Raw genomic sequence first — 26,296 nt, 5'->3', positions numbered from 1 at the left:
CCGGGCAAATGTTACTTGCCATTTATTAGCCCAAGTCTGAATGCTATCTGGAGTTTTGCCATAAGTAGGCATGGACTGCTTCACTTACAGAGGAGCTGTGAATGGAATTGGACATGTGCGATTGTCCATTAAAATCCATAATTCTTCCCATGGGAATGCAAGGAAGATCCTAGATGAAGCAGCTGGAGATGGAGTTTAGAGCATTGGATTGAGCAACTTCTGCAGTAATGTTCTAGGGCTGGGATGCTTGAACTCCAGCAATGGGAACCATGATCCCTTGTGCACAATAGGACTCCAGCCATTGCAATTTTTTCCCCCTTGATGCCCATTGATTTCAGTTTTACTATGGCTCCTTAATACCAGATTCGATCAAATGCTGCTTTGATGGCAAGAACAGTCACCATCACTTCACTTATGAAAGTCAACTCTTTGGCAAAGCCTATTGGTCCTGTTGAAACCCAAAATGGGCACTGGAGAGCAGACTAACGATGGATAAATGTCATTGATGGTACTGTTGATTCATTCTATCACTTCACTGATGGAAGGTTGACTAATTGGGCAGTAATTTGCTAGCTGGATGCATCTTTTTTTTAAAAACATATCTGGGTAATTTTCCATATCGTCGGGTAGATGCTGGTGTTGCAATCGCATGGGAACACCTTGGTTTGAGCTGCAGCTACTTCTGGAGCACGAGTCTTCAGCACTACAGCTGGAATGTTGCCTGGTCCTGTAGTCTTTGCTCTACCTGCTTCTCTTTTCCACTTTGCCTAATACCGTAATGTCATCCTTGTTCTTTTTAAAAAGCACTTTAAACTCAACTTAATCAGAAAAGGGAGAGAGTATTAATTTGAAGAGTCCAGCCAAAAATCAACAGTCAGCAGGGCACTGTGGAGACTCTGATGCAGCTCATGTGCTGTGCAGTGTGTTCACAGGACTGGAGTCTTCTCTTGATTGATCAAAGAACGGGCTTCCATTTGATTGGACCAATCAAGATTGGTAAGTTAGCATCAGAGTCCTGCAGAGCTTGGGCCAGGTATAAACCTTAGACTGGTATCAATGTCACAGGGTGGGTGGTACAGTTAGAAACACAAGCATGATGGGGTGGGGATGGGGGGGGTGTGGAAATGGGAATGGAGGGTGCAAGCCACCAGCCGTACGAGACAGGAGCTGACCTCACGGGGCAGTTGGAGCAGGTAGTGAAGCAGGCATAAGCAGGAAGTCAGCCACATGGAATGAGGATAAATCCTGCAGACAACCTGATGGGATAGAAGCAAACCCCTTGGGCAAGTGCCGATGAACCAGATGGATCTATCCTGTATCATGCACCATGTTTTCTACTAACACACCTTAATACTCTATTTATATCTTCATGGCCATATCAACTTACATCACCATGTTTATTTCTTATGTAGTTGTGATACCAGATAATACTCCTCTACCTCATTTAGGTTAAATCTCAAGGAACAAATGGCCTCATTATTCCTACCGAACTAAATCACCATAGACTTTAGGCAAATAAATGGTAAATGTTGCGCTACTTCACAAGCGCAACTGTATACATTTTATGCAGTCCTCCACTCTGACCTCTCTCTCAATTTGCAGATCTCTGAAAATGCTAACGCTGCACTTTCAACTTCTAAAAACAAATCATTTATGTGCAACAATTGAATACAGATCCCATTTCCTATTACTGCTTAAAGCCAGGCTTCAGATTTTCCTTTGGAGAAGGAAAGGAACATTGTTTTTGGAAAAACTGTATCTTACTGACCAATAGAACAGTTGTTAAAATATTTCAGCAATGTCCTTGTACAGCTTAAATTTCAGGAGAATAATTGATAAAATACAAAGTTCAACTTTCCCAAAACTCAATATTTAAAATAAATATTGGCAAAAAGACATCCTGCCAGAACAAGATTTAAAACCGGCAATAGGATTTGGGATTAGGGGAACAAGCTCAAATCTGGTGACCATACGGAGTCAAAGACAAGATGACATAATAGTGATAACAACAATGTCAAGAACTTCCTTGCACAATTGAATATGGAATTCTGCACACATTTCTGAGCATCTTAGCATCCATACAGAAATTCAACTCCTGTTTCTTCAGCAGAATTTTGGGTTGCCCTAGCAACTTTTACTTGGGGAAAATGTCCCCCAAATGATATCAACAATGGTGCAATTGCCAAATTCATTCACAGAGAGTTTCAGCCTCAAGTCTCAAAACCACAACTCTTGTACAAGTACAGAACTGCCAGGTTTGAACTCATTTCCCAGAAATTGTGCTATTTACTGTAGCAAAACCAAAACTGCATTCTTTGTCCTCACTGAGACGTGAATGGATTTTTGACCTCAAGTACTTTCTCATGTGCCTTGTCTGCTTTATCTATAAAGCCAAGATCACAGTTGCTCTCGGCTTCTTACCCTCAGGATCTTTCCATGCTACTACACTTGATCTCTGCCACTTCTCAGAGTCTGCTGTGGTAGGGAGGTCCCAAAGACTCCATATTCAAAAGAGAAAAGACTTCATCTACTGTTTCTTCAGCTCACAGGAGCACCAGGGGAGGCCCAAGGTTCCCCAAGGTGCTGGCAGAGGTGTTTTCAGGGAGGTCCTTACCCAGACCTCCCTGGCAATCTTCCGCCAAAAATACTTTGCTGCAATTCTGGGGAGTGAGGAGCATGGGGGTGAGGAGGGTGCTCTGTGGCCTCATGGACAAATAACTTATCTTCTTAGGCTCCATTTTTCTCCAGTTAGGCAAGGTCCTCCTGACTCCCAGGGAGTATTCTCCAATTGACTCCCCAAATGCATCCATTCATTATCAACATTACCAACTAGAAGAGCATTCCTTTTAATATGGTATACACCTTTAAGAGCTGGCTACAGAGACCACACACATGAAGCTAAATGTTGGCAACTGCCACAACTGGGAATGGATCATTAGAGAACTCTGCCCCGAAACTAACACCAGTAAACCTGATAACCGTGTTCAGTGAGCGATACAATTAAAGATTTTGATCTTTTACAGTTTTCCAACACTGACCAACTTTAACACCAGCAGAAGTTAGTAAGCAATTTCCTGGCGAATGTGGCTTACTTTCCCAGGAAATTGTTTTTTATATATACACACAGGAGAACAAGTAAAGCAATCTAGCTTAATGTCAGGAATGAAAGATAATTCCATGGATTTCTCCTGCAAAATTCATCTGCCAGCATTCCCAATGCTGGCGATGAATGCTTGACCATAAATAATAAAAGTCTCAAAAGCTACCCTAAGGTAATAATGTTGTGACCTGTATCCATTTTATACTGAGAGTTACATTGTAATTAATTAAAAAGGTAACTAGCACATGCCAATGACCAGAGTTGTTAAAATCTTTGTTCTCACAAATTAGAGGTACAGGCATGTTATGGGCAGGGAAGGGGGGGGGGGGTGGTGGTGGTGGTGGAGAGAAAAGAGGGGTTGCGATCTTAGAACATGGCCCATATTGAGGTTTCTCAATGCAAAGCTGCGTTATCTATGCAAGCGTCAAGAAATGAGAGTTGGAAAAGAGATAAATTTTGTGTTGATTTATTTAATTTCTTTCATACAGATCCTGAGTGAATTTTTTTCTGCATCTCAAGTTTTTGGATGGTGATTTGCGAATTCCTTGAAGAGTGAATTTCTGTAACCCGAACAACTGTAACAGAGTTCGCCTGCATACTGAAAACAGAAGAGATCATACCAGAGTAGAACAAGAATTGATTTTTTTTAAATAACTCAATGTTAAATTTGTTATTAAATCTTCAAGTTTTTGAAATGCTAATAAAGCATCATGTCAAAATTGCTAGATATTATTTGGCTGTACTACAGGGGTTGAAACTTTCAAGTATCACCCTTATCTCAAAAGGCACTGTTCTTACGCCTCTGTGGGAAAGCTGCACTCTCAGAAACACCATCTATCTTAGAAGCAATAAATCTGGGTTCTTAGTGCAGGACCTACACTCCATCTTTTTCTACCTGAACTTTGGGGGGAAAAAAATACTCAGGTTAAAGAAGCCTAATGTGCACAAACTTAGCCTCTGGTCCACCTGAATGTGCCATGTGCTTTTTGTTTTACAAGCTCCAAATGCAAGTTATAGTTGGTTCACCTTGGGTTTTAAATCCAAATCAGAGTGGTTACTGTACAGAAAGTTATTTGGCCTGTCATTTCTATACCAACTCTTTGAAAGAGCAATCCAGCTACTTCTACTTCCCTACCCTCTCCATGGCCCTGAAAATTCTTCCCTTCCAGATAGTTATTCAACTCCCTTTTTAATAATAACAATTGAAAATGCCTCAACTACTATCTGGCAATGCATTGCAAATCCTGACCACTTGCTGCTTAAGGTGTTTTTGCTCATGACACTCTTGGTCCTTCTGTCAATCATTCTTCATTCTCATCCAGTTTCCTGATCCTTGCATCAATGAAATAGCTCCTCTCCACCCTACTTCCTGTAAACCACATGGGCAATTTTTGTCATCTGCAAGCTTCTTTATTATGCATTCCATATTCAAGTCTAAATCATGAAACAAAAAGCAGGGTTGTCCAACAGATGTATGAGGTACCCTCCGCTCTAATTGTCAGGTGAAAATGGGTAAGCAGAAGTCAGAAAATATTTGCCATAGATTTCCAACAATCAAACTAAAAAAATTTAAACATGTTTGTAGGTCAATTAGTGATGGGCCTTTCAAGCTTGCAGTGAAGCACCAGCTGCCTAAACAGCATCAATTCCAATCACAAAATAGCTGTACATTATAGTTTCAAATATTTCATTAAAACCTCAAGTTAAACTTAGTGCATGTTAATTAGTACATGGGTTTGTTACTGTCAATGCCTGCCTGCCATTTATTATATTCTCAGATTTTTTGCAACAATTATCTCAGGCATAGGTGTGTCACACTGATAGAGAATGGCAATTATAACAGAGCACAATTTAAGCAGCCCTCCTTGACAGAGCCTTCTTGCAAACATTTATGTGCAGCGATTTATACAAATGTCATGTTGATTTGAGTTTTGGTAAACTTTGAATAGGCAGTAATTAAAAATTCAACTACCTGTGAACATTTGCAGCTTTAAGGAAAGTATTACCTACAATAATGTGCATTATTCCATGAACTTAACTCACTAAAGGTTTCAACTGAGGGTGTGCTGTGTTACCAGGACTGCTCTGCAGCCAAACCTATAGCAAGCACACATTTAGTTGCACCTATGTTAAAGGGCTTAGTTGGCAATTTTGTGGCCTTCGCACATCAAAATTGGCCACCTTAATACCCTTGTATGCTGTGAGCAACCAAGGGGCTCTGTTATAAATATTGAAAATAAAGAGATTATGAACTGAAGGAAAGAAAGTGCTGACATGTATTTGTGAGGTTTAATTATCTGTTTCCTTCTCTCAACCCGTGGATGGGTTGTCAAGATTTACAAGTCAACACCTTAAAATAACATCCAGACTTGAAGCTGTGGTTTTGTAAACTCAGACTTCTTGCCATGAAAACATTTAACTTTATAACAATGGACTGGTTCATGGGCATAAAATGAAGTGAAAAACGATGGTCAAATACAAAAAAAATGCAGTCACTCAATGTAGTTTTCTCACATGCAGTGAACTTAATTGTGGACCCATGATCTATTGAAATTATACTAAAATGAAGATTCAGTTGTCACAAGGTAAACAAGATAATAGTTGGAGAAAAATTCTTGCATTTTTGTGGCCAGAAACAGGGGGCAAGGAAAATTTGTGGTCTATGGCTAAGGGTTAATTAATCCTATCGCTGCAAGGTCACGTAAAATAGAGAACGAAGACAGCTGATGATAGCCAGGAGAGGTCCACCTTAAAGGATAGCCTTTCAGCCACCAAGGAGGGTGGTCAGTCAGCAGAAAATATACATGGTCAGATCATCAGTGGATTGACCACTGGGATGGCTGAAATTTGTGAGAATGAGATATATCAAAACTTGTCGTGTCAGAAATTTTGTTGAAGTACTGTCACCTCTCAACTTAAATTGATCACAGAATAAAAAATTCTGGTTTGTCATCATTACTTAAAGCTGAGTCAAATTTGGGTTTAGTGAAGATATTAATCCAGCACATTGATAAGCAGTTGATGATGGCGATAGATCTTAATTATTGGCATCCTTCAAGCACCCGATCAGTATAATTTTAACCTTGCTCATCCAAGCTCTGAATAGAAGAAATCAATGCAATGTCACAAATGATGCTAATTGGTATGCAATGGGCAATGCAATTGTTCTGGATATGGACTCTCAGAAGATGCTTGATTAACTATTACATATTAGGCGTGTTGGAAAAACTGAAGCTTATGAAAAAGGCAGTAACCTGAAGGATACAAAACGAACCTTGCGACTGAAAGCACAAAACATTGCCCAATGTCTATTTTTCAGACTGAAGTAGGGAATGGAGTTCCTCAGTAGTTACTACTGGAACCATTGCTTTGGCTGGGGGGGGGGGGGAGGGGGGGGTGGTGGGGTGGGGTGGGGAGGATGGAGGGGAGTAAGGAGGCACAGTGCATTGTTTAGAAATCTGTGAGTGATACAAAGCTTGAAAGTAAACTGACTGGGAGGAAGACAGGAAGAGACCTCAAGGGTACATAGACAATCTGCTGGAATATGACAGATGAAATGTATGGCAAAAAAAAATGAAGCAGTAAGTTTTGGCATGAAGAGAGAGAGACAATACATTCTAATTAGGCAAATTTTAATGTGGGTGTAATAAGACAGACTGGGATGTTCTGGGGGTGGCTGGTGAAGGGCATCTACACAAGTTTCACTGAATAGTAGGATAGATGAACAGAACAGTTAAATGATATAGAATCCTGCATTTTATAAGGAAAGGCAAAGTATAAAAATCAAACTAAATCTATACAATTGACAAGTGTGACCCAGCTGGAAGTTATTGCCCAAATATATCATGCATGAAGATGAGATACTATTTTTAAATAGCTGAAGGATTGATAATCAGGGGACACAGATTTAAGGTAACTTGCAAAATAACCAGAGGAGACCAGGACAAACTTGTGCTACATGTTTAGGATGAGAGTGTCTGGTTGATTTGGGAGGGATATATTCAATAGTATCAAGAGAACTGGGTAAATACTTGAAGAAAACAGTATGGATATGGAAAGGGGGTGATTGTTGAGATAACTGGGTTGCACAGGAGAGCTCATGAAGGCTTGATGGCTTGAAACATTTTCTTCTATACTGTTCTCCTCTCCAATTAAAATATTTCAATGTTTGGGATAAGGAAATTATATATTAATTAAGTTATACCTGATGTAGTCTGACCTACTACTTCCAAACAAAACTAATAATGAAAAAACTGCCCATGGTGATTAATATGATTTTATATACAAGGTAGCAGGCTACTTGAGAGGCTGCATTTATTGCAAACCACATCAGTATGAATAGCTGGCACCTCAACTACGTTTCATACAATTGTTTAAATAAAATGCAGTTCTGAACATTAGGCAGCTTTAATATCAAGCATGGCAGTAAGAGGTTCAACAAAAGTTGTATGAATGTTTTGCTGAGGTGGATTCAGAGTTGTTAGACTCGTATTTAGTAATCCACTCACAATGTCCTTGCTTGTTGTGAGAGATAATCACAAGATTTGCCCTATGATTTTTGTCAAGCTAGGCCAAGATACCAAGTGAAATCAGCACCTCCCTTCAACCAATTAAGCTGTGATTCAGCACACGCTGGCTTAAGACAAACTCCATAGAGACTGAAAATTAATGCCACTTTTGCTTCAAAAATTGTGTGGAACTGAGGAAATTGTTGGAGAAAAAGGAAACAAAATCTCCCTCCCCACCTCCAGGGAAAACCCTAAATGAAAGAGTAGTTCATGCCATCACATCACCACAATGATTGGGGAAGGTGATGGTGAGAGTAAAATTTCTTTTACAGTCAACAACTCTTCAAGACAGTCATACGTTATTCTACTTTTAGATTCCAGTAAAATGAAGGGTCCCAGCTAACCTATATTACGCATAAAATTAAGTTTGTGTGTTTAAAAGTTATGACATCTCCTAGCCTTATGGCCTGTCTCTGAAAAGATGGAAGCAGAAAGGTTTGTCATTCTCTCTAGGTTCACCTTCATCTCTCATCCAAATTGATAATAAAGTGTGGCTCCTTCAGAATCACTTATCAGAAATCCTGGAAGTTGCTACTCACATCACTTAAAGGAACTCTATCAATTAGTTGAACAATAACTTCTCAATGCAGTTAATGATGGGCAATGAATGATCTCACTCACAACACCCGACTGAATTTTAAACATCAGTTAACAATCATTCACTTGCAAAGCAATTCTCTGGATTAAAATTACAATCTATAAAAATATAAAAATTGAAAGACGTCACAGAAGACAGAAAATAAACTGCTGCAGCTTCTCCCAACAGTTCCAAGGGAAATATTGCTGGGCAGAAGGATAAACTAATTTTAAACAGTCTAATTAAAGAAATGAAACCTGTTCAGAGAATGCGAGGAAAAACAAAATGAGTAAAAGTGTAAGCTTAGACTTTGTGATGTTACAGCTATTTGCTATTAATTTTTGATGTAAATATAGGGATGATCAGAAAGTACAAGGTGGTGAAATTGGTCAATGATGGTAGACCAACTGGGTCAATGCCAGTAGTACAAAACACTCGTTGGCAATCCCTTTCACACAATGCCTTAATTTCTCTTCCATTGTTCATAATAGAAAGGAAAGTCAGGCTTTTGATTTACCACTAATTGTTGGCATCATCCAGATGAAGGGTCTCTCCATAGGTGCTGCCTGATCTGCCGAGTTCCACCAGTACCTTTGTGCAGTGGTCCAGATCTCCAGCACCTGCAGACTCCTGTGCCTCAATTTCATGCCCCTAATGCTTTTCAATACTCAGAGCTAAGTGTTTGATTTAGTTGGATTCAGGAACTTCATGCACCTTGATGTAAATTATTTACAATAATTCTCATGTTCTTAGCAATATAAATAATTCTTAGCTTCAAAAATAAAGGACAAGAGAAAATAGATGGTAGACTTGAGTTTAGGTACCAGAATGAAATATTACCAAAAGTGCGATTAAGTCAGAGCTAGGTAGATTCCCACATTCCCACCAGCTTGGGAATGCAGACATTTTCCCGACAGGGCTCACTAAAATGAAAAGCTGAAAAGATATTTTTAAAATAGACCAACTTTTATTTTAAACTGAATGATATCCTGTTTCATTGCAGGTAAATATCACATCCAGTTATAAACAAGGAAGATTTTTGAATGTTGGAGGCAGTGTAGTGAACAACCATTAATTGATTTGCAGTTTTAGGAATCTGACACACAAGAGCAAAATAAAACTCCTGTGCTCTGCAGCTTGGAAAAGCAGCACGAGAGATTAGCTAACAACATCTTGATGTTACACTTTGGAATTTTTGTGCAATTAACCTTGGGCCATCTGCATTAAAATGATCAAGTTAAATTCCCCAAACAAAAATTAAATCTATGACTGACAACTACTGGGAATGAAAATTAAAATAGCACAAAAAGTGATTCCGTTGAAGAGAGTGAGGAGATCATTGAAATGTACAAAATCCTGCCAAGGCTTGATATTATGGATACAGGGATGGTGTTTATCCTGACTGTGGGTCTACAGTCAGGGTTCACAGTCTTAGTGCTACTGGAGTGGGGCAGGAAAGTGTTTTGCAGGAGGGAAGTTGGATTGGCCATGATTTTATTGCATTGCAGAGCAAACTGAGGGGGGGGGGGGGGTGGTGGAGGTGAAGGAGGGATAATGGCCTACTCCCAGTTCTGTTTCTTAGGGTGTTATGTTAAGATATTCAGGTTTAATAGAAATTTCTTCACTCAGAGGGCAGTGAACCAACATAATTCTTCACCACAGAATGCTATGGAAGCCAAGTCACTGTATATTTGAGAAGGAGATAGATTTCCAGACACAAAGGCATCAAGAGGTCAAAGGAGAGAGCAGGAATAAGATATTGAGCCAGAGGATCAGCCATGGTCACAATGAATGGTGGAGCAAGCCCAAAGGGCTAATTTTCTATGTTGCTATGATTAGAAACATCTCCATCTCTCATAGGATGGAGTGAGAAAAAAATTTCAGTACAATCTGGTGGTGTAACAGATCCTAACAATTCTATCTGAGAACCTTAAATTAAGAAAAGAATTTGCAAAACTGCAGTTAGTTATGCAGTTCATATAGCTCTTAATATGTGCTACAGCAATAACCAAGTTGGATAACTAGCAATGTGACAAATCTAGAAAATGTCATAGTCTTATTGCAAAATACCGAAATCTCACCAACAGGTCAACACAACTCAGTGAACTAAATCACCGACATTAACATGTTAAACATTCCTAGAATAAGTCCATCACAATGGCCATTCCCATTTCAATTTACAATTGAATGCCCCCATACATCTATTAGTACAGCTGCATATTCTTAACTTATGAACAAATGCAAAACTGATCAGGGAGGACATAACTGAAAGCTTAGCTGAGGAAGCAATTAGCTGACAAACTGAGCCGAAAGGTATAATGAACTGGGTTACACTAGATTAATTCCTTCAGTGTGTGCTAAAAATACTCTCTTAATTTCTCACCCTTCATAATTGTGTTGCAAGCAAATCAGAGCCTCAGTCACAGCTGGATATCAGGTGATAATTACTTCTCAGATACATTTTTATTTAGATGAACAAACTGTTTTCTAACTGCAGAAAACTTAAATCTCAGACAAACTTTGGGGGGGGGGGGGAAGAAGAGAAGAAAAAACAAAATCGGCAAATGATACATATATTTATTAATTAATGCGAAAACCATTGAAAGACATATTTAATGATTTATGAATTGCCGCAAGCTGCCAGACGATTTGCTTCCCTTGGCTGCTAGCTGCATAGAAACTGCAGCTTGCAATTAATCACCGTGTGTCATAAGGTGGCTGCACTTAAACATTAACTCTTCATTAAGCTTGTCACAAAAAGTCTTGTAATAGTTCAAGGAACTTTTTAAATAATATCAACATTATTAAAGACTGGCAATTAGCTTCTGAGTTTCAAAGTGAATAATTTGAATTGTGCAGTTTCACTCAATTAGTGAAATGAAGCCCAAGATTTGAATGCCATTTTTACAAGTTGAGGTTTTACCTTTCCTTTGCTACTTTTTTTTTTAAAAAGCTCTAAATAATCTTTCCTTCCTTGTATTTTTCTTTAATTAACTTACTCACATTCACTTCCTCAGTCTTGGCACTATTTGTCAATCCCCTAATTCCTCTGGCCAAGGCATTAACTGTTGATTCCACAAACTTTCTTTCAAAATATACATTTTTCCAGCTGTTGATGTTCACAAGTTGCACTTGTGCAATGAGCAAATGCAAGTCATTCAATTAAGAAGAAACATTCCATAAACCACTTCAGGTCATCTCATCATTCAAGGAGTAAATTAGTACAAGTAGACACTACGTGGATTCTCTGTAATTATTGTAATTTTTAAATAAATTAACTATTTTCTGAGAAGCTCATACCATTGAGAAAAAAATGACAATCATGGTAGCATGATCAATAGGTCACCAAGGCTTTCACATCCAGTGAATGCCTGGGTTTGTGTTTTTGTTTCAGTACTGAAGTGGTTTGTCTTTCTCCTTTTTCTCAGATTTGATCTTCATGATCCTCTCAATTGATTCATCGATGCTTTTACTGTGCCATCAATATCTTCAGCCATTTTGGCTTTAACAGTATTAACTTATGGAACTGAATTAGTAAAATTACAGTGGAGGTGACCTAGAAAGCCAAAAACCAATACCACCTTTCTTTTCTTTACCAATTTTGAGGAAAGTTTAGGAACTAGCCTTTCATTAAACCAGATGCAAAGGCAAGTCCTTTTCTTACTGCAGGATTTCATTGGCTGGTTTTTGCTGAACTGACAAAGCCCGTTAAGATTGGCCTCACCAACAGCTGCTCCATTTATTCAACTGCTGCTGGGCCAAACACCTGTCTGGGTTGAGCCACAGGATTAATAATGTGGCCTTGGGCTCTTCCAAAGGAAGACAAGGCATGGACAGGTGTAACGTAAACTTGAGTCCTGTAGTGGGCATCCCCGAGAGATCAATAACATATACCTTGCATGGGAATACACACAAATCAAACAAAGATGCTAGCTCGGTATTCTTGTGCTCCTTAGTCTCTCTCATTAGCTTTCTGTCAGCACTCTCAGTCCTGTTTGATGAGCACTACCCTTGACTCCCTTAAGAGCGCAGGGTACTAAGTGGCACACTCAAGAGGACTTGTTGCTTTTGCACACACTTCTGCTGTACTTGGAATCTAAGCAACAGGGCTCTCTTAATGTACCGGGATGAGAATATGGATGCAAATGTAGTCAAAGCAGCTGAGTGGCCTGATTTATCACAAGTTTAGGTTTTCCTTCCAGCCCGGTGCTTCTGCAACTAGTCCATTAAGTGTAATTTCCAAATCATTCCAATTATTCAAGTCAAATGTATTGTCATGTGCACAAGTACAGCAAGGTTCAGTATAATTAAAAACTTGCTTACAGCAGCATCACAGGCACATAGGTACAGACAACACAGAATATAAATTATACATAAAATTATATCATACAGTGAAAGAAAAAACTGTTCAAACACAAGACCTTTGTGCAAAACAAACAAAGACAAGTCCATGGTAGTGCAAGAAGTGGTCGGTGGTGTTCTGTTGCTGAGGTAGGCTCAGGGTTGTGCAGGTAGGTTCAAGAACCTGATGGTTGTGGGAAAGTAGCTTACCCTGAATCTGGTCATGTGGGACTTCAGGGTTTTATACCTCCTGCCTGACAGTAGCAGCGAGAAGAGGGCATGGTAGGGTTCCTTGATAATAGATGCCACCTTCTTGAGGCAGCTCCTCTTGTAGATGCTGTCAATGGTGGGGAGGGCTGTACCCATGATGGACCAGGTTGCATTCACTACTCTTTGCAGCCTTTTACATTCCTGTGCATTGGAATTGCCAAACCAGACAGTGATGCAACCAGTCAGGATACTTTCAACAGTGCATCTGTAAAATTAGAGTATTTTGTGACATGCCAAGTCTCCTTAAGCTCCTAAGAAAGTAGAGGCTCTGATATACCTTCTTCATGATTGCATCAATGTGCTGAGCCCAGAACAGGTCATCTGACCCCAATTAACATGGATACAAAACTCCTTCAATTTACTTTAGAAGGAATATCCCAGTTAACCTGCATCTTGGGCGAGACTTCAATCCTTTACAAACAATGAATACACAAGGTCTTCACATTTATGCATGATAATGCAGTTGTATTATCAGAACAGCCTGCATAGGTCTGTTCTTGAACATGCTCATATTTACCAGGTGCAAGAATTACATCCTCTTCTTTCTGTTTCTCATAAATTCCTAGATTTTGCATCCTTGCAATAGCACTACGAAGCCTTTTATTCCCCCCACACCAATTGGTTGTTATGTTTCATTTTGCATCAGTGAAAACATGAAACTTACTTGGCAAAGACACAATGATCAGTTTCTCTGCACCAGCAGAAGCTGATCAGCCCAGATCATCAACTTTACTGCCATTCTATCTACCTGCATTCTCAGGTTCCCAGTTGCTCATTCATGATGTCGAGGACAAAAAATGGGAGTCTTATTTGCTAGGTTATTTAATCTTCTTCACCAATCGGCAAAATCTTTTGTCTGAAACAATCTCTAGAAACTGTTCTTGCAGCACAATTTCACAGATCTCTTCATTGAATACTGTATCCATCACTTAAATTAGTTTCCTTTCTCAAACTATATCAAGTTTAAACTTAGAAAAAAATTAAGAGTGGCACTGTTGATTCTTCGCGTAAATTTGAGGAAGTTTGGAGTCGATTCATTCAATATTTTCATATGATATAGATCCCTTTTCAATAATCTTTGAACTTAGAAGGGCAGAGTTGACAACATAATAATGCTCTTTTTTCATTGAGAAATATCAGTCCAGTTTTTTTTCCCCTTTTGAAATTTTTTTTTAAAAAGTTTGTTTCGTTTTATTACTTATAATTTTTTGATTTGTTTTTTTATATAATAAATCTTTTTCTTTTTGATTTTTTTTTTGTAATACATTCATTTACTAAGAAACTGTGGAGCCTAGAATATATTTTTTATTCTTTATGACTATATGTCATGATTGCCCTCCCGATCTCTTTGTATTACGTGTATAATTACCGATGTTATATGTATTAATCTGTATTAATTTGAAAATTAATAAAAAGATTGAAAAAGAAAGAAATTAGTTTCCATAATGCATGCAGCTCCTGAGATAGAGTCAAAGTGTGCATGCAAAGAATCATGTAAATGTCATTAAAACAAAATGGCTCAACAAGCAACCTGGGATGTTTAATTACATTAAAGGTGCTATACCAATAATCTTTATAGCACTATCAATCTGAGACACGAGACCAAGTTGCAGATTGCACCTTTCCCTTTATAATTTGAAAAGAATTCAGGATCCATGTGCAAGAGGAAATGGGTCTGAACCACTAAACCAGTTCTACATTCTTTTTTGCTCATGTTCTATAATCTCACCTCCCCAGGTGCCACTCAGTGAGACTGCAATTGTCGTTAAACCGGAATACAAATTGAGAATTTAGGACGTCTCCACTTTTCCCTTTTCTTCATACAAATCTATACCACAGAGGTCCAGGCACTCAAGTACTTTTAAATAGAGTTCCATAAAAACAATTGAATTTAAGGAATCACCTCTCTCAGGTCTGAACCAAAGCCATTTTTTCGTCTCTCCTAATAGTGACAAAATCCCATCGGCTCCATTTCAAATTTTACTCATTAGAAAATTAGAACACTACAGCACAGTACAGTCTCCTTGGCCCACAATGTTGTGCCGACATGACTTGTTGGTATAATTTTCTGCAATACTATTTCCAACAATTTACCCAAGATTAAAGTTTCCAGCAATTTATACTGGCCTATTAATAGAATTGTGATGTCATTACTATTTAGACTTCTGCAGAAATTTTTTTGCCCAGTACAAAAGGAAGTCTCAAAGGACAAGTTCACTCTTGCACTCATTGAACTACATTGGCTCCCAATGCAATAACTTGCCAGTTGAAAAATTCTCATCCATGTGCGCAGACCACTCCATACTCTTGCCCCTTCACAGCTCTGACCCCTATCATAACAAGATCCCCACATCCTTCAGTTCTGGCCTCCTGCCCATTCTCCATCATCAATCCACCAGCTGTGCCCATGCCTTCAGCTACCAAGGCCCTGTGTTGAAGAACTGCCTTCCCAAAACTCTTCTCACAACCGTCCTTTAGAACCTACTGCTTTCACCTGTTTTATTACTGCCCTTTGGTCTAGTAGAACTCTCTTGTTCTTGGAATTTTCATTAGATTGAAAACATACTCATGAATACAAATGGTTTTGTGCAAAATAATGCAATAGCCCATAGTGATCAATAAACCCTTTGTACAGCCAATGAGACTATTTGAAACGTGAAGTACTTTGTACTCTCCTGGTATTTTCAACTGTCCGAACAAACTGACTGACTACATTACTGAAGGCACATATAATGCTCCAGGTTTATTAAAAACTATTAAAATAAAGTGTAAGGGTCACTGGAATTGAATTACTGATTTTGCAGCAGTACTTTAAACTCAAACCTCGAAACTGTACTTGTAACCCATCCACTGTGCCCGTTAAGAAAACAATTGTACATGAACATGCATATTGACAGAATATTTCCATTGGCTGCAGCTTATTTAACTACTGAGGTGGCAACCTTGACTTAGTGATAACACTCTCATTGGAGTTAGAGGGCTGCAGATTCAATTCCACTCCAGACATGAGTGCATAATCAAACTTGACGCATCAGGGCAATGCTGACTGATTGCTGCACTTTGAGATACTCTTTCTGATGTAGGTATTAAAATGAGACCTCATCTGCCTTCGCACAATGTATGCAACTTGCCTGCATCACTGGCTGACTAAATGTAGTAATTATACAAGCAGCCCCTACGTTATGCAGAAGTTGCATTGCTAGAAAACAGTCCATAATGCAATTTACCATAAAGAGAAACCCTATTTCCCATTGAATCCCATGTTATCTGTGGAGATGTGTTCCTATGGGATGCATTTCTCTCAACAGTAATGATGATGGTACCACAGCTGTTGGTTCACAGTGGGGGAGGCACTTAAGAGATTGGAAACTGACAAGGCAATCTCTTAAGTGGCCAGCAGCTGCCTTTGGAGACACAAGCAACTACAGATGCTTCTCACCTTCCAGCCTTCTGCTTGAATGGAGACCTACACTGTTAAATATAGATAGTTCAATGATATAACTCACAACAAATAACAATGGTTGTTTAGGTTTACAACTTGCACTTAAACTTACTGGCTCCATTTCAGGCATCTTGAGGGCAAATATGGAAAATTCTTGCCGGAAAAAAACACTACTGGACAGCAAAATGAAACCACCGTGCTTAAAAAAATCTGCCACTATCTGTGTGTGCATCAAGAAGCGAGTTGAAAAAATATAGACAATTTGTTGTTTCTTTCACATTGTGTTTATTTTTTCCCCCATCAATTATGTAAGAATGAATTTTATTCTGTATCTCTGTAGGCAAATTTCCATAACTGGAACAGCTGTAACGGGGGTGGGGGGGGGGGGAGAGATAGGGCTGTACTTCAAAAATGTAAGCAATACGGATATCTCAACCATGTGTCTAGATACTATATAAAAACAAGGTTTTTCTGTACTAGTTGGAATTATAGATCTCATTCTTCAATACATATCTTGGAAGGTGCCAACAGTCCCGGAACTGCTCATGTTAATAGATAGACAAGAGTACGCAGAGGGTATGGAGAGCTTGGATTGCAAGGAGGCCTGGCTGTGTATCTTACCATATCTTTTAACCCAGATATACATGATGCCATATACTATTTGTACACCATTCTGCTTTAGGTGTTCAAGGCTTCCAAGAAGATAAAGAGAATTATAGTACAGGAGTCATTGCATGTCGATGACCAGTGATCTAAGCAACTGTGGAAAACACACACAGTATTTGTAATTGCTTCCCTATCAGTAATGCAGTCAGTGAGATCTCAAGTAAAAGACCATTTTGACTTTCATTCCCAGCACCTGCTGGGCAGGAACAGAAACCCCTGAAATAGTTCTGAGCACCGCTTGATTAATGGCCAAATTAGTTACCTCTTGTTACCATGACAAACAGAAGCAGCTTTCCAAAACAAAAAGTGAAATAATTAAAAACTAAAAGTACAAAGTTTAAGAACCAGTAATTAAAAAATGCAACATTCTTCTTTCCTGCAGTTGTAAAATTGTTATTGAAATAAATGGGCTCATGGATCGTACACCAAATCAGATGACCTGCAGGATCCAGGACCAGGTTCCCCAACAGACATCTGACAGAGTTTCAACAACTTCAGGGCTTCCACATTTGGATGATATGGGCTGCAATCCTGAACTTTTTTATATCTATGGACGATCTTTGTTCCATTATTGGTTTGCACATCACACAACTGGTCAGAGGCTGAGAATCTGCAGCAAATGACTCACCTCCTGACATAAAAAGCCTTTCTACCATCACAGAAACTCAAATTGGGAGTGTGACGGAATATTCACCACTTACTTTGTTGAGTGCAGCTCTAACAATAGTGATGAGGCTCAAGACAAAGGAACCCATTGTTATACGGTGTACCAGCTACCAAGTGGACTGCAGTTAATCTCCAATGTTACCTCAACAGCATCTTCCCAAACTCTACACCAAAAAAAGCCAAGGTACATCAGTACATCACCACCTACAAACACCCTTCCAAGTTGTACATTATGCTGACTTGGAAATGCACCTCCAATCTTTCATTATTGCTGGGTCAAAATCCTAAAACTCTGCACACAATGTGGATGTACCTTAGTCATATGGAACGCAGTGGTTCAAAGTGGTAACTCACCTTTGCCTTCTCAAGGGCAACAAATGCCAGCTTTGCCAATGTCCTTTTTCCATAAATGAATAAATTAAACTGGAAATTTTTGGTTCCATCCATGATGTTCACTGCTTTTCCAATCGTCACTAAATGCATTATCTTTATACTTAATTGAATTAATTCCCTAATTTATACAAATTAGAAACCTGTTCTTGTCCCCAAGCACTCATTTCCTGAGATCCTAATCACCTTCTACAGCTACACTGATTCCTACATTTTTTTTCTTAAAAACATGCAACTTTCTGATTCAATGCCACTTTATATGCTGATTCCTATGAACTCCCACTTACAGGTATATTGTCTGGTGTTTTTTCAGAAACACTCAATTCTTGAACTAAATGTGCAAGTGAACTACATGTATTGTTAGACCAACGGGGTAGAAAATCACACTGATGACAGTTGTTACACAATGTCCAAAATTTATCAGTTGGGCAAGTGCAGTGTTCAGAAGAAAGTACTAAGGAACAAGAAAATCTTATACAAAAATGAGCAAATGTTGATGACCAACATTAACACACCCAGAAAAGTGTGCAATATTGCTTAATGCCATGTTAGGGTTACTCTCAGCTTTGCAACACTACTTTTTGTGGCTATGCAGACATTGAAGGGCCTGAAAAAACAAATTAATATCAGAACATAGAACATTACAGCACAGTACAGGCCCTTTGGCCCACGATGTTGTGTCGACATTTTACCCTGCTCTAAGATCTATCTAACCCTTCCCTCCCATATAGCCCTCCATTTCTCTATCATTCATGTGCCTATCTAAGAGTCTCTTAAATGTCCCTAATGTATCTGCCCCCACAATCTTTTACCGGCAGTGCGTTCCACGCTCCCACCATTCTCTGTGTAAAAAAAACTTACCTCTGACATCCCCCTTCTACCTTCTGCCAATCACCTTAAAATTATGCCCCCTCGTGTTAGCCATTTTCGCCCTGGGAAAAAGTCTCTGACTGTCCACTTGATCTATGCCTCTTATCATCTTGTACACCTCTATCAGCCACCTCTCATCCTCCTCCTCTCCAAAGAGAAAAGCCCTAGCTCGCTCAACCTATCCTCATAAGACATGCTTTCCAATCCAGGTAGCATTCTGGTAAATCTTCTCTGCACCATCTATAAAGCTTCCACATCCTTCCTATAATGAGGCGACCAGAACTGAACACAATACTCCAAGTGTGGTCTGACCAGAGTTATATAGAGCTGCAACATTACCTCATGGCTCTTGAGCTCAATACCCCAGCTAACAAAGGCTAACACGCCATATGCCTTCTTAACAACCCTTTCGACCTGTGTGGCAACCTTGAGGGATCTATGGACGTGGACCCCAAGATCCCTCTGTTCCTCCACACTGCTAAGAGTCCTACCATTAACCTTGTATTCTGCTTTCAAATTCAATCTTCCAAAGTGTATCACTTCACACTTCTCCAGATTGAACTCCATCTGCCACTTCTCAGCCAAGCTTTGCATCCTATCAATGTCCTGTTGTAATCCACAGCAAACTTCGACACTATCCACGACACCACCAAGCTTTGTGTCATCAGCAAACTTACTAACCACCCTTCCACATCCTCATCCAAGTCATTTATAAAAGTCACAAAGAGCAGGGGTCCCAGAACAGATCCCTGCACACCACCACTGGTCACCGACCTCCAGGCAGCATACAGTCCATCTACAACCACCCTTTGCCTTCTATGGGTGAGCCAATTCTGAATCCACACAGCCAAGTTTCCCTGGATCACATGCTTCCTGACTTTCTGAATGAGCCTTCCATGAGGAACCTTAGGAAATGCCTCACTAAAATCCATGTACACCATATCCACTGCTCTGCCTTCATCAATGTGCTTTGTCACATCCTGAAAGAATTCAGTCAGGCTCATGAGGCACAACCTGCACCTCACAAAACCATGCTGACTGTCCCCAATCAGCCTATGCTTTTCCAAATGCCCATAAATCCTGACTAAGAATCTTCTCCAGTAATTAGCCCACCAGTGAAATAAGACTCACTGGTCTGTAATTCTCAGGATCAGCCCTACTCCCTTTCTTAAACAAAAGGAACAACATTTACCACCCTCAAATCATCTGGCACTACTCCTGTGGCCAGTGAGGATGCAAAGATCATCGCCAAAGGTGCAGCAATTTCTTCCCTTGCTTCCTGTAATAACCTTGGATATATACCGTCTGGCCCCAGTGACTTATCTATCCTAATATTTTTCGTAAGTTCCAGCACATCTCTTTCCTCACATTGACATGCTCTAGCATATCAGCCTGTTGTATGCCATCCTCAAAAGCATCAAGGTCTCTCTCACTAGTGAATACTGAAGCAAAGTATTCATTAAGGACCTCCCCTACCTCTTCTGACTCTAGGCATATGTTTTCTCTTTAATCCCTGATCAGTCCTACCCTCACTCTAGTCATCCTCCTATTCTTCATATATGTGTAGAATACCTTGGGGTTTTCCTTAATCCTACTCGCCAAGGCCTTCTCATGGCCCCTTCTAGCTCTCCTAAGTCCATTCTTAAGCTCCCTTCTGGCTACCTTGCAACTCTCCAGAGCCCTGTCTGATCCATTTAGTATGTCCATTTACACTGATCTTTCCAAATCCAACAGGGTCAAATTAAACAATCAGACCATTGCCATTATCTATGAGCAACAAATCAAGTACACCTTCTCCCTATCAGTCTTGATACAAAATTCAAACTTTCTTTTTGGCAAGTGGTCATCAATTTCCTTTTAAAAAGGATGGACCATATTAAAGCTCGGCAAATATAACACAATGAAAAACATCTCATCCTTATACTGTACCAACAACTACAATGTGTTGTGTTCTCTTGAAAATAGCATGTAAAAAAATTGCATAGCAACTTCACAAAGCGTAAGACTTTTAGAATTAAAAACATCCCATTTTAAATTAAGCTTGTATAACCAGTGAATGAGGTCACGTATTTTGTTTCTAAGCGTTTCTACTATTAATTCTAAATATTAGATATTCTCCTTGACTTTCTTTTTTCGTACATTTCAATCATCGGGTTCTTTGTGAAAAGTGACATCACGGTGGATTGAGAACGGAGCTCTAATTAATCGAGGGGAGTGGTTAAGGGAGGGAATCCTGCGCTGCTCCCAGCAAATGACTAGACAAAGATTCAGCTCCACAAAAGGACCTTCAGCACATTTTATTTTGCAAACAAGTAGTTTAAGTAACAACACACCCCTTCGTCTTACAAAATAAACCAAATTAAAAAGGGCTTGCGCTGAACAATTTAACCATTAAGCTACCCTGCTCACGTTGGCCTCGTGTTTATTTTGAAAAGCTTGAATAAAACCCAAAAAGCTGAATTTGCAACACCCTGAAACAAATGATTAAAAGACTCACCCTCCACCCCGCTGGATCCTGTTGGCCTCCTTCCTGAACAACCTCATGCACCGAGCCCAGCAGTTCCCCATGGTACATACTCTTCGGTCACCGACAAGACACTGGGCTAAAGAGAAGAGCAAACCCGGGTCCATAGGACAAGCCCATCCGCCCGGGGATTACAACAACGGAGCATTAAACAAAGTCAGCACCACAGGCAGCCAGACAGCTGCTACAGCAACGCAATCCCCACGACTCCAACACGCATCTGCCCATCACCGGCTCGCACAGCTTCTTCCGGCAGGCCCGGGTCACGTCGCTGCCTCCGTAGGTAACCCCGCCCCCCTCCTCCTACTGCTGCTCCTCCTCCTCCTCCTTCTCCTCCTCCTCCTCCTGGCCGCACGGGGCGCTGCAGCAACCGGCTCCTCCTCCTCCTGGCCGCACGGGGCGCCGCAGCAACCGGCTCCGCCTCCTCCTGGCCGCACGGGGCGCCGCAGCAACCGGCTGCTACTCCTCCTCCTGGCCGCACGGGGCGCCGCAGCAACCGGCTCCGCCTCCTCCTGGCCGCACGGGGCGCCGCAGCAACCGGCTGCTACTCCTCCTCCTGGCCGCACGGGGCGCCGCAGCAACCGGCTCCGCCTCCTCCTGGCCGCACGGGGCGCCGCAGCAACCGGCTCCGCCTCCTCCTGGCCGCACGGGGCGCCGCAGCAACCGGCTGCTACTCCTCCTCCTGGCCGCACGGGGCGCCGCAGCAACCGGCTCCGCCTCCTCCTGGCCGCACGGGGCGCCGCAGCAACCGGCTCCGCCTCCTCCTGGCCGCACGGGGCGCCGCAGCAACCGGCTCCGCCTCCTCCTGGCCGCACGGGGCGCCGCAGCAACCGGCTCCGCCTCCTCCTCCTGGCCGCACGGGGCGCCGCAGCAACCGGCTCCGCCTCCTCCTCCTGGCCGCACGGGGCGCCGCAGCAACCGGCTCCGCCTCCTCCTGGCCGCACGGGGCGCCGCAGCAACCGGCTGCTACTCCTCCTCCTGGCCGCACGGGGCGCCGCAGCAACCGGCTCCGCCTCCTCCTGGCCGCACGGGGCGCCGCAGCAACCGGCTGCTACTCCTCCTCCTGGCCGCACGGGGCGCCGCAGCAACCGGCTCCGCCTCCTCCTGGCCGCACGGGGCGCTGCAGCAACCGGCTCCGCCTCCCGCTGTTCCACCTCCCACCACCAGAGTCTCCAGGGCGCCACGGCGCCCAGCGCTCCCTCCGGCGGCGGCGAACGGTAATAACAACTGCTCTCTCCTTGTCCCACCTCACAGCCTCCAGTGCTTATGCAATTTCAAGTGCAGACAACTGGCATTTTTTTCTTTGTTTTTAGAATTTTATAGACATGTCATTCATTACAGTTACAAATAATATGTAGATAAGTCGTGCAACTTAAAAGTAATTTGTATATGGAACCAGCTGCCAGAGGAAGTGGTTGAGGCAGGTGCGATAGTATCATTTAAGGAGCACTTGAATAGATACATGGAGGGGTGGGGCTCAGAGGAATATGGGTTGAATGCAGGAAATTGGGACTAGCTGCGTGGGCACTGTGGTCAACAGGGACCAAAGGGCCTGTATCTGTGCTGTATGGCTCTTTGACTGTATAGGGAAAGGGAAGATTGCTAACTAAGGCACGGTTGAGCAATGGACCATTTCATGGTGTTGCAAGGACTGGTGGCAGAAATAAAATACTGCAGTGTTTGGAGCAATGATCTTGAGTGGATCTTGGACTGTGCTGATAGGCTCTAACCTGAATAGAGCTGAGCTGGTTAGCTTTAGCTACACAGACGCAGAAGCTTCAAAACAAAGGTATGCACTTTATTCAGACCTAACAGCAAGGCACACCAAGGTGTGCTTATTTGTTATACACACATGGTGACGTCATTATGTTCTAAGTCACAGACTTTTTGTCATATGATGCATAAACACACCACCCTACTCTCTTTGAATAGAAGTGTGTGAATATTCTTCACACACATACACGAGCATTATGGATTCCCTTTGTTGACTGGCTCCCTCAATTTATTTGTTCTCAGCCCTGTACTTGGCCCTGACATTGTATTCTTTGAACTAAAACTGTGCAGTCTCTTTGCAGAACTCATTGATGTTCCTTGACTCTTCAATAGCAGCCGATATCAGGAATAGATTCTTCGTGACACGTCACTTCAGTATCTTCAAATATGTCTCTTGTTGTGATCCCCTGATCAACATGGACAATTCTAATTTTGTGCCTGATATGCACGAAATACTTGTGTGAGGAACAGACTTGGACTACCTTACTGTAGTTCCATTGCAGTGCTTCTCATACTTGCTAACTGCTCTGGTGGCTCCCACTCTCTCATCTAGTAGAAATTGCTGTTTTTTACCTTGAGTCATAGTTTTTTGCCCCACTACTTCCCCTCCAGGTTAGTTTGCATCAAACTCGATGAAGAGCATTGATGATGATGAAGCATTGGTTCTGTTGGAGTAAAACAACTAGTAGACTGTGGTGTCATACAGTAGAGAAGGAAGAAGACAGCCAATCAAGGATTCATCACGAAACTAGAAGATCCTTGAAACAACTGTTTCTTCAAAGTTTTTAAACACACAAACAATACTCTGTGCTGTGTCCATTGGAAGCAAGATGATAGGAAGAAATAAATAGATGTTAGATGTCGTTACATCACATAAAACTCTCTGTGATCTATTGGCAGACACAATGGTGTAGCTAGTTCCAGTGACCAGGGTTCAATTCTGACCCGGGGTGCTGTCTGTGTGGGGTTTGCATGTCATCCTTGTGACTGCATAGATTTCCTTAGGGTACCCCAGTTTCCTCCCAAATCCTAAATATGTGCAGTTTGTTAGGTTGATTGACCACTTTAAATTGCTCATCTTCTATAGGTGAATGCAGAATCTGAGGGGCGTTAATGGGAATATGCCGAGAATAAAATGGGATTAGTGTCGATAGGTTCTTGTTGACTGGCACAGATTTACTGGACTGAAGGTCTATGACAATGAAATGTCCATGCATTGCAACAATCCATCTTAATTCTGCAGTGGTAAGTTCTGCTGCCACTTAAGTCTTCAATGTCTGACTTAGAGTCTTGGGGTAATACAGCACAGTAACAGGCCCTTCAGCCCAACTCATCCATACCGACCAAGATTCCCATCTAAGCTGGCCTCATTTGCCTGCATTTGGCCCATATCCCTCTAAACCTTTCCTATCCATGTACTTGTCCAAATGTCTTTTAAATGTTGTTATTGTACCTGCCTCAACCACTTCCTCTGGCAGCTCATTCCATATACACACTGCCGTCTGCATTAAGAAATTGCCCCTCAGGTCTCTTTTAAATTTTTCCCTTCTCACCTTAAACCTACGGCCTCAAGTTTTTGATTCCCCTTCCCTTGGAAAAAGACTGCTTGCATTCACTCTTTCTATGCCCCTCATGATTTTATACACCTCTTAAGCTCACCCCTTCAGTCTTCTACGCTCCGAGGAATAAAGTCCTAGCCTGCCCAACCTCTCCCTATAACTCAGGCCCTCGAGTCCTGGTAACATTCTCGTAAATCTTTTTTTTCACTCTTTCCACTTTATTGACGTGTTTCCTATAACAGGGTGACCAAAATTGTACACAATATTCCAGGTGCGGCCTCACCAATGTCTTGCACAACTGTAACATAATGTACCAACTCCAATTGCCATTTGCCATTCCTCGGCCCACTTACCTGACTGATCAAGATCCCCCTGTAATTTTTGATAACCTTCGTCACTGTTTATGATACCACCTACTTCAGTGTTATCAGCCTTGTATATTCTCATCCAAATCGTTTATATAAATGATGAACAACAGTGGGCGCAGCACCAATCCCTGTGACACAACACTAATCACAGGCCTCCAGTCCGAAAAAGCAATCTTCCACCATCACCCTTTGTTTCCTACCATAAAGCCAATTATGTATCCACTTAGCTAGGTCTCCATGGATCCCATGTGATCTAACCTTCCAGACTAGCCTTCCATGTGGGACTTTGTCAAAGGCCTTGCTAAAGTCCATATAGATAATGTACACCGCCCTGTCCTCGTCAATCCTCTTTGTTACCTCTTCAAAAAACTCTAGCACAATGCTATTACGGCACCAGCAACCCGGGTTCAATTCCCGTTGCTGTCTGTAAGGAGTTTGTACGTTCTCCCCGTGTCTGCATGGGTTTCCTCCGGGTGCTCCGGTTTCCTCCCACATTCCAAAGGTGTATGGGTTAGGAAGTTGTGGGCATGCTATGTTGGTACCAGAAGCGTGGTGACACTTGTGGGCTGCCCCCAGAACACACTATGCAAAAAAGAAGCACTTCACTGTGTGTTTTGATGTACAAGTGACTAATAAAGAAATCTTATAACAGATTTATGAGGCACGATTTGCCACGCACAAAGCTGTGCTGTCCCTAATCGGTTCTTATCTATCCAAATGCTGATGGATCCTGTCCCTCAGAGTCCCCTCTAGTAACTCAGCCACCATTGATATCAGGCTCACCAGCCTGCAGTTTCCTGGTTTGTCTTTGCTGCCCTTAAATAATGGTACAACATTGGCTACCCTCCAGTCCTATGGAACTTCACCTGGGCTAAAGCACAAATATCTCTGCAAGGGCCTCTGCAATTTCTTCCCTAGCTTCCCACAAGGTTTGACAATGCACTTGGTCAGGCCCTGGGGATTTATTCTCCTTAATGTGCTTTAAGGCCACCAATACCTCCTCTTTGGTAATTCAAATATGGCCCAAGACATCACAGCTCATTTGCCTCAATTCCTTAGCTTCCGTGATCTTCTCCACAGTAAATATTCTTCTCCACAAAGAAATATTCATTAAAAATCTCACCCATCTCTTATGGCTCCACACATATTCAGTCATACTGATCTTCAAGGGGACCTATTCTC

At 41.5% G+C, this 26,296-nt stretch overlaps 1 protein-coding gene across 2 annotated transcripts in view; it reads right to left on the bottom strand.

Moving 5' to 3' along the window:
* Nucleotides 1-21,702, bottom strand: part of ap1ar (adaptor related protein complex 1 associated regulatory protein) — a 60,100-nt gene extending 38,398 nt beyond the window's left edge. For both annotated transcript variants that reach the window (XM_052010449.1, XM_052010448.1), the window contains exon 1: nucleotides 21,388-21,702. In XM_052010449.1, the coding sequence (XP_051866409.1) occupies nucleotides 21,388-21,521 (134 nt within the window). In that variant the 5' untranslated portion in view covers nucleotides 21,522-21,702. The remainder of the gene's footprint in view (nucleotides 1-21,387) is intronic.
* Between the last annotated feature and the right edge of the window lie 4,594 nt (nucleotides 21,703-26,296).

This window comes from Pristis pectinata, chromosome 2, assembly GCF_009764475.1.
Source record: "Pristis pectinata isolate sPriPec2 chromosome 2, sPriPec2.1.pri, whole genome shotgun sequence".
Taxonomy (NCBI): Eukaryota; Metazoa; Chordata; class Chondrichthyes; order Rhinopristiformes; family Pristidae; genus Pristis; species Pristis pectinata.
Note: the sequence above shows the minus strand (reverse complement) of the source record. Positions and strands in the feature narration are given on the sequence as shown.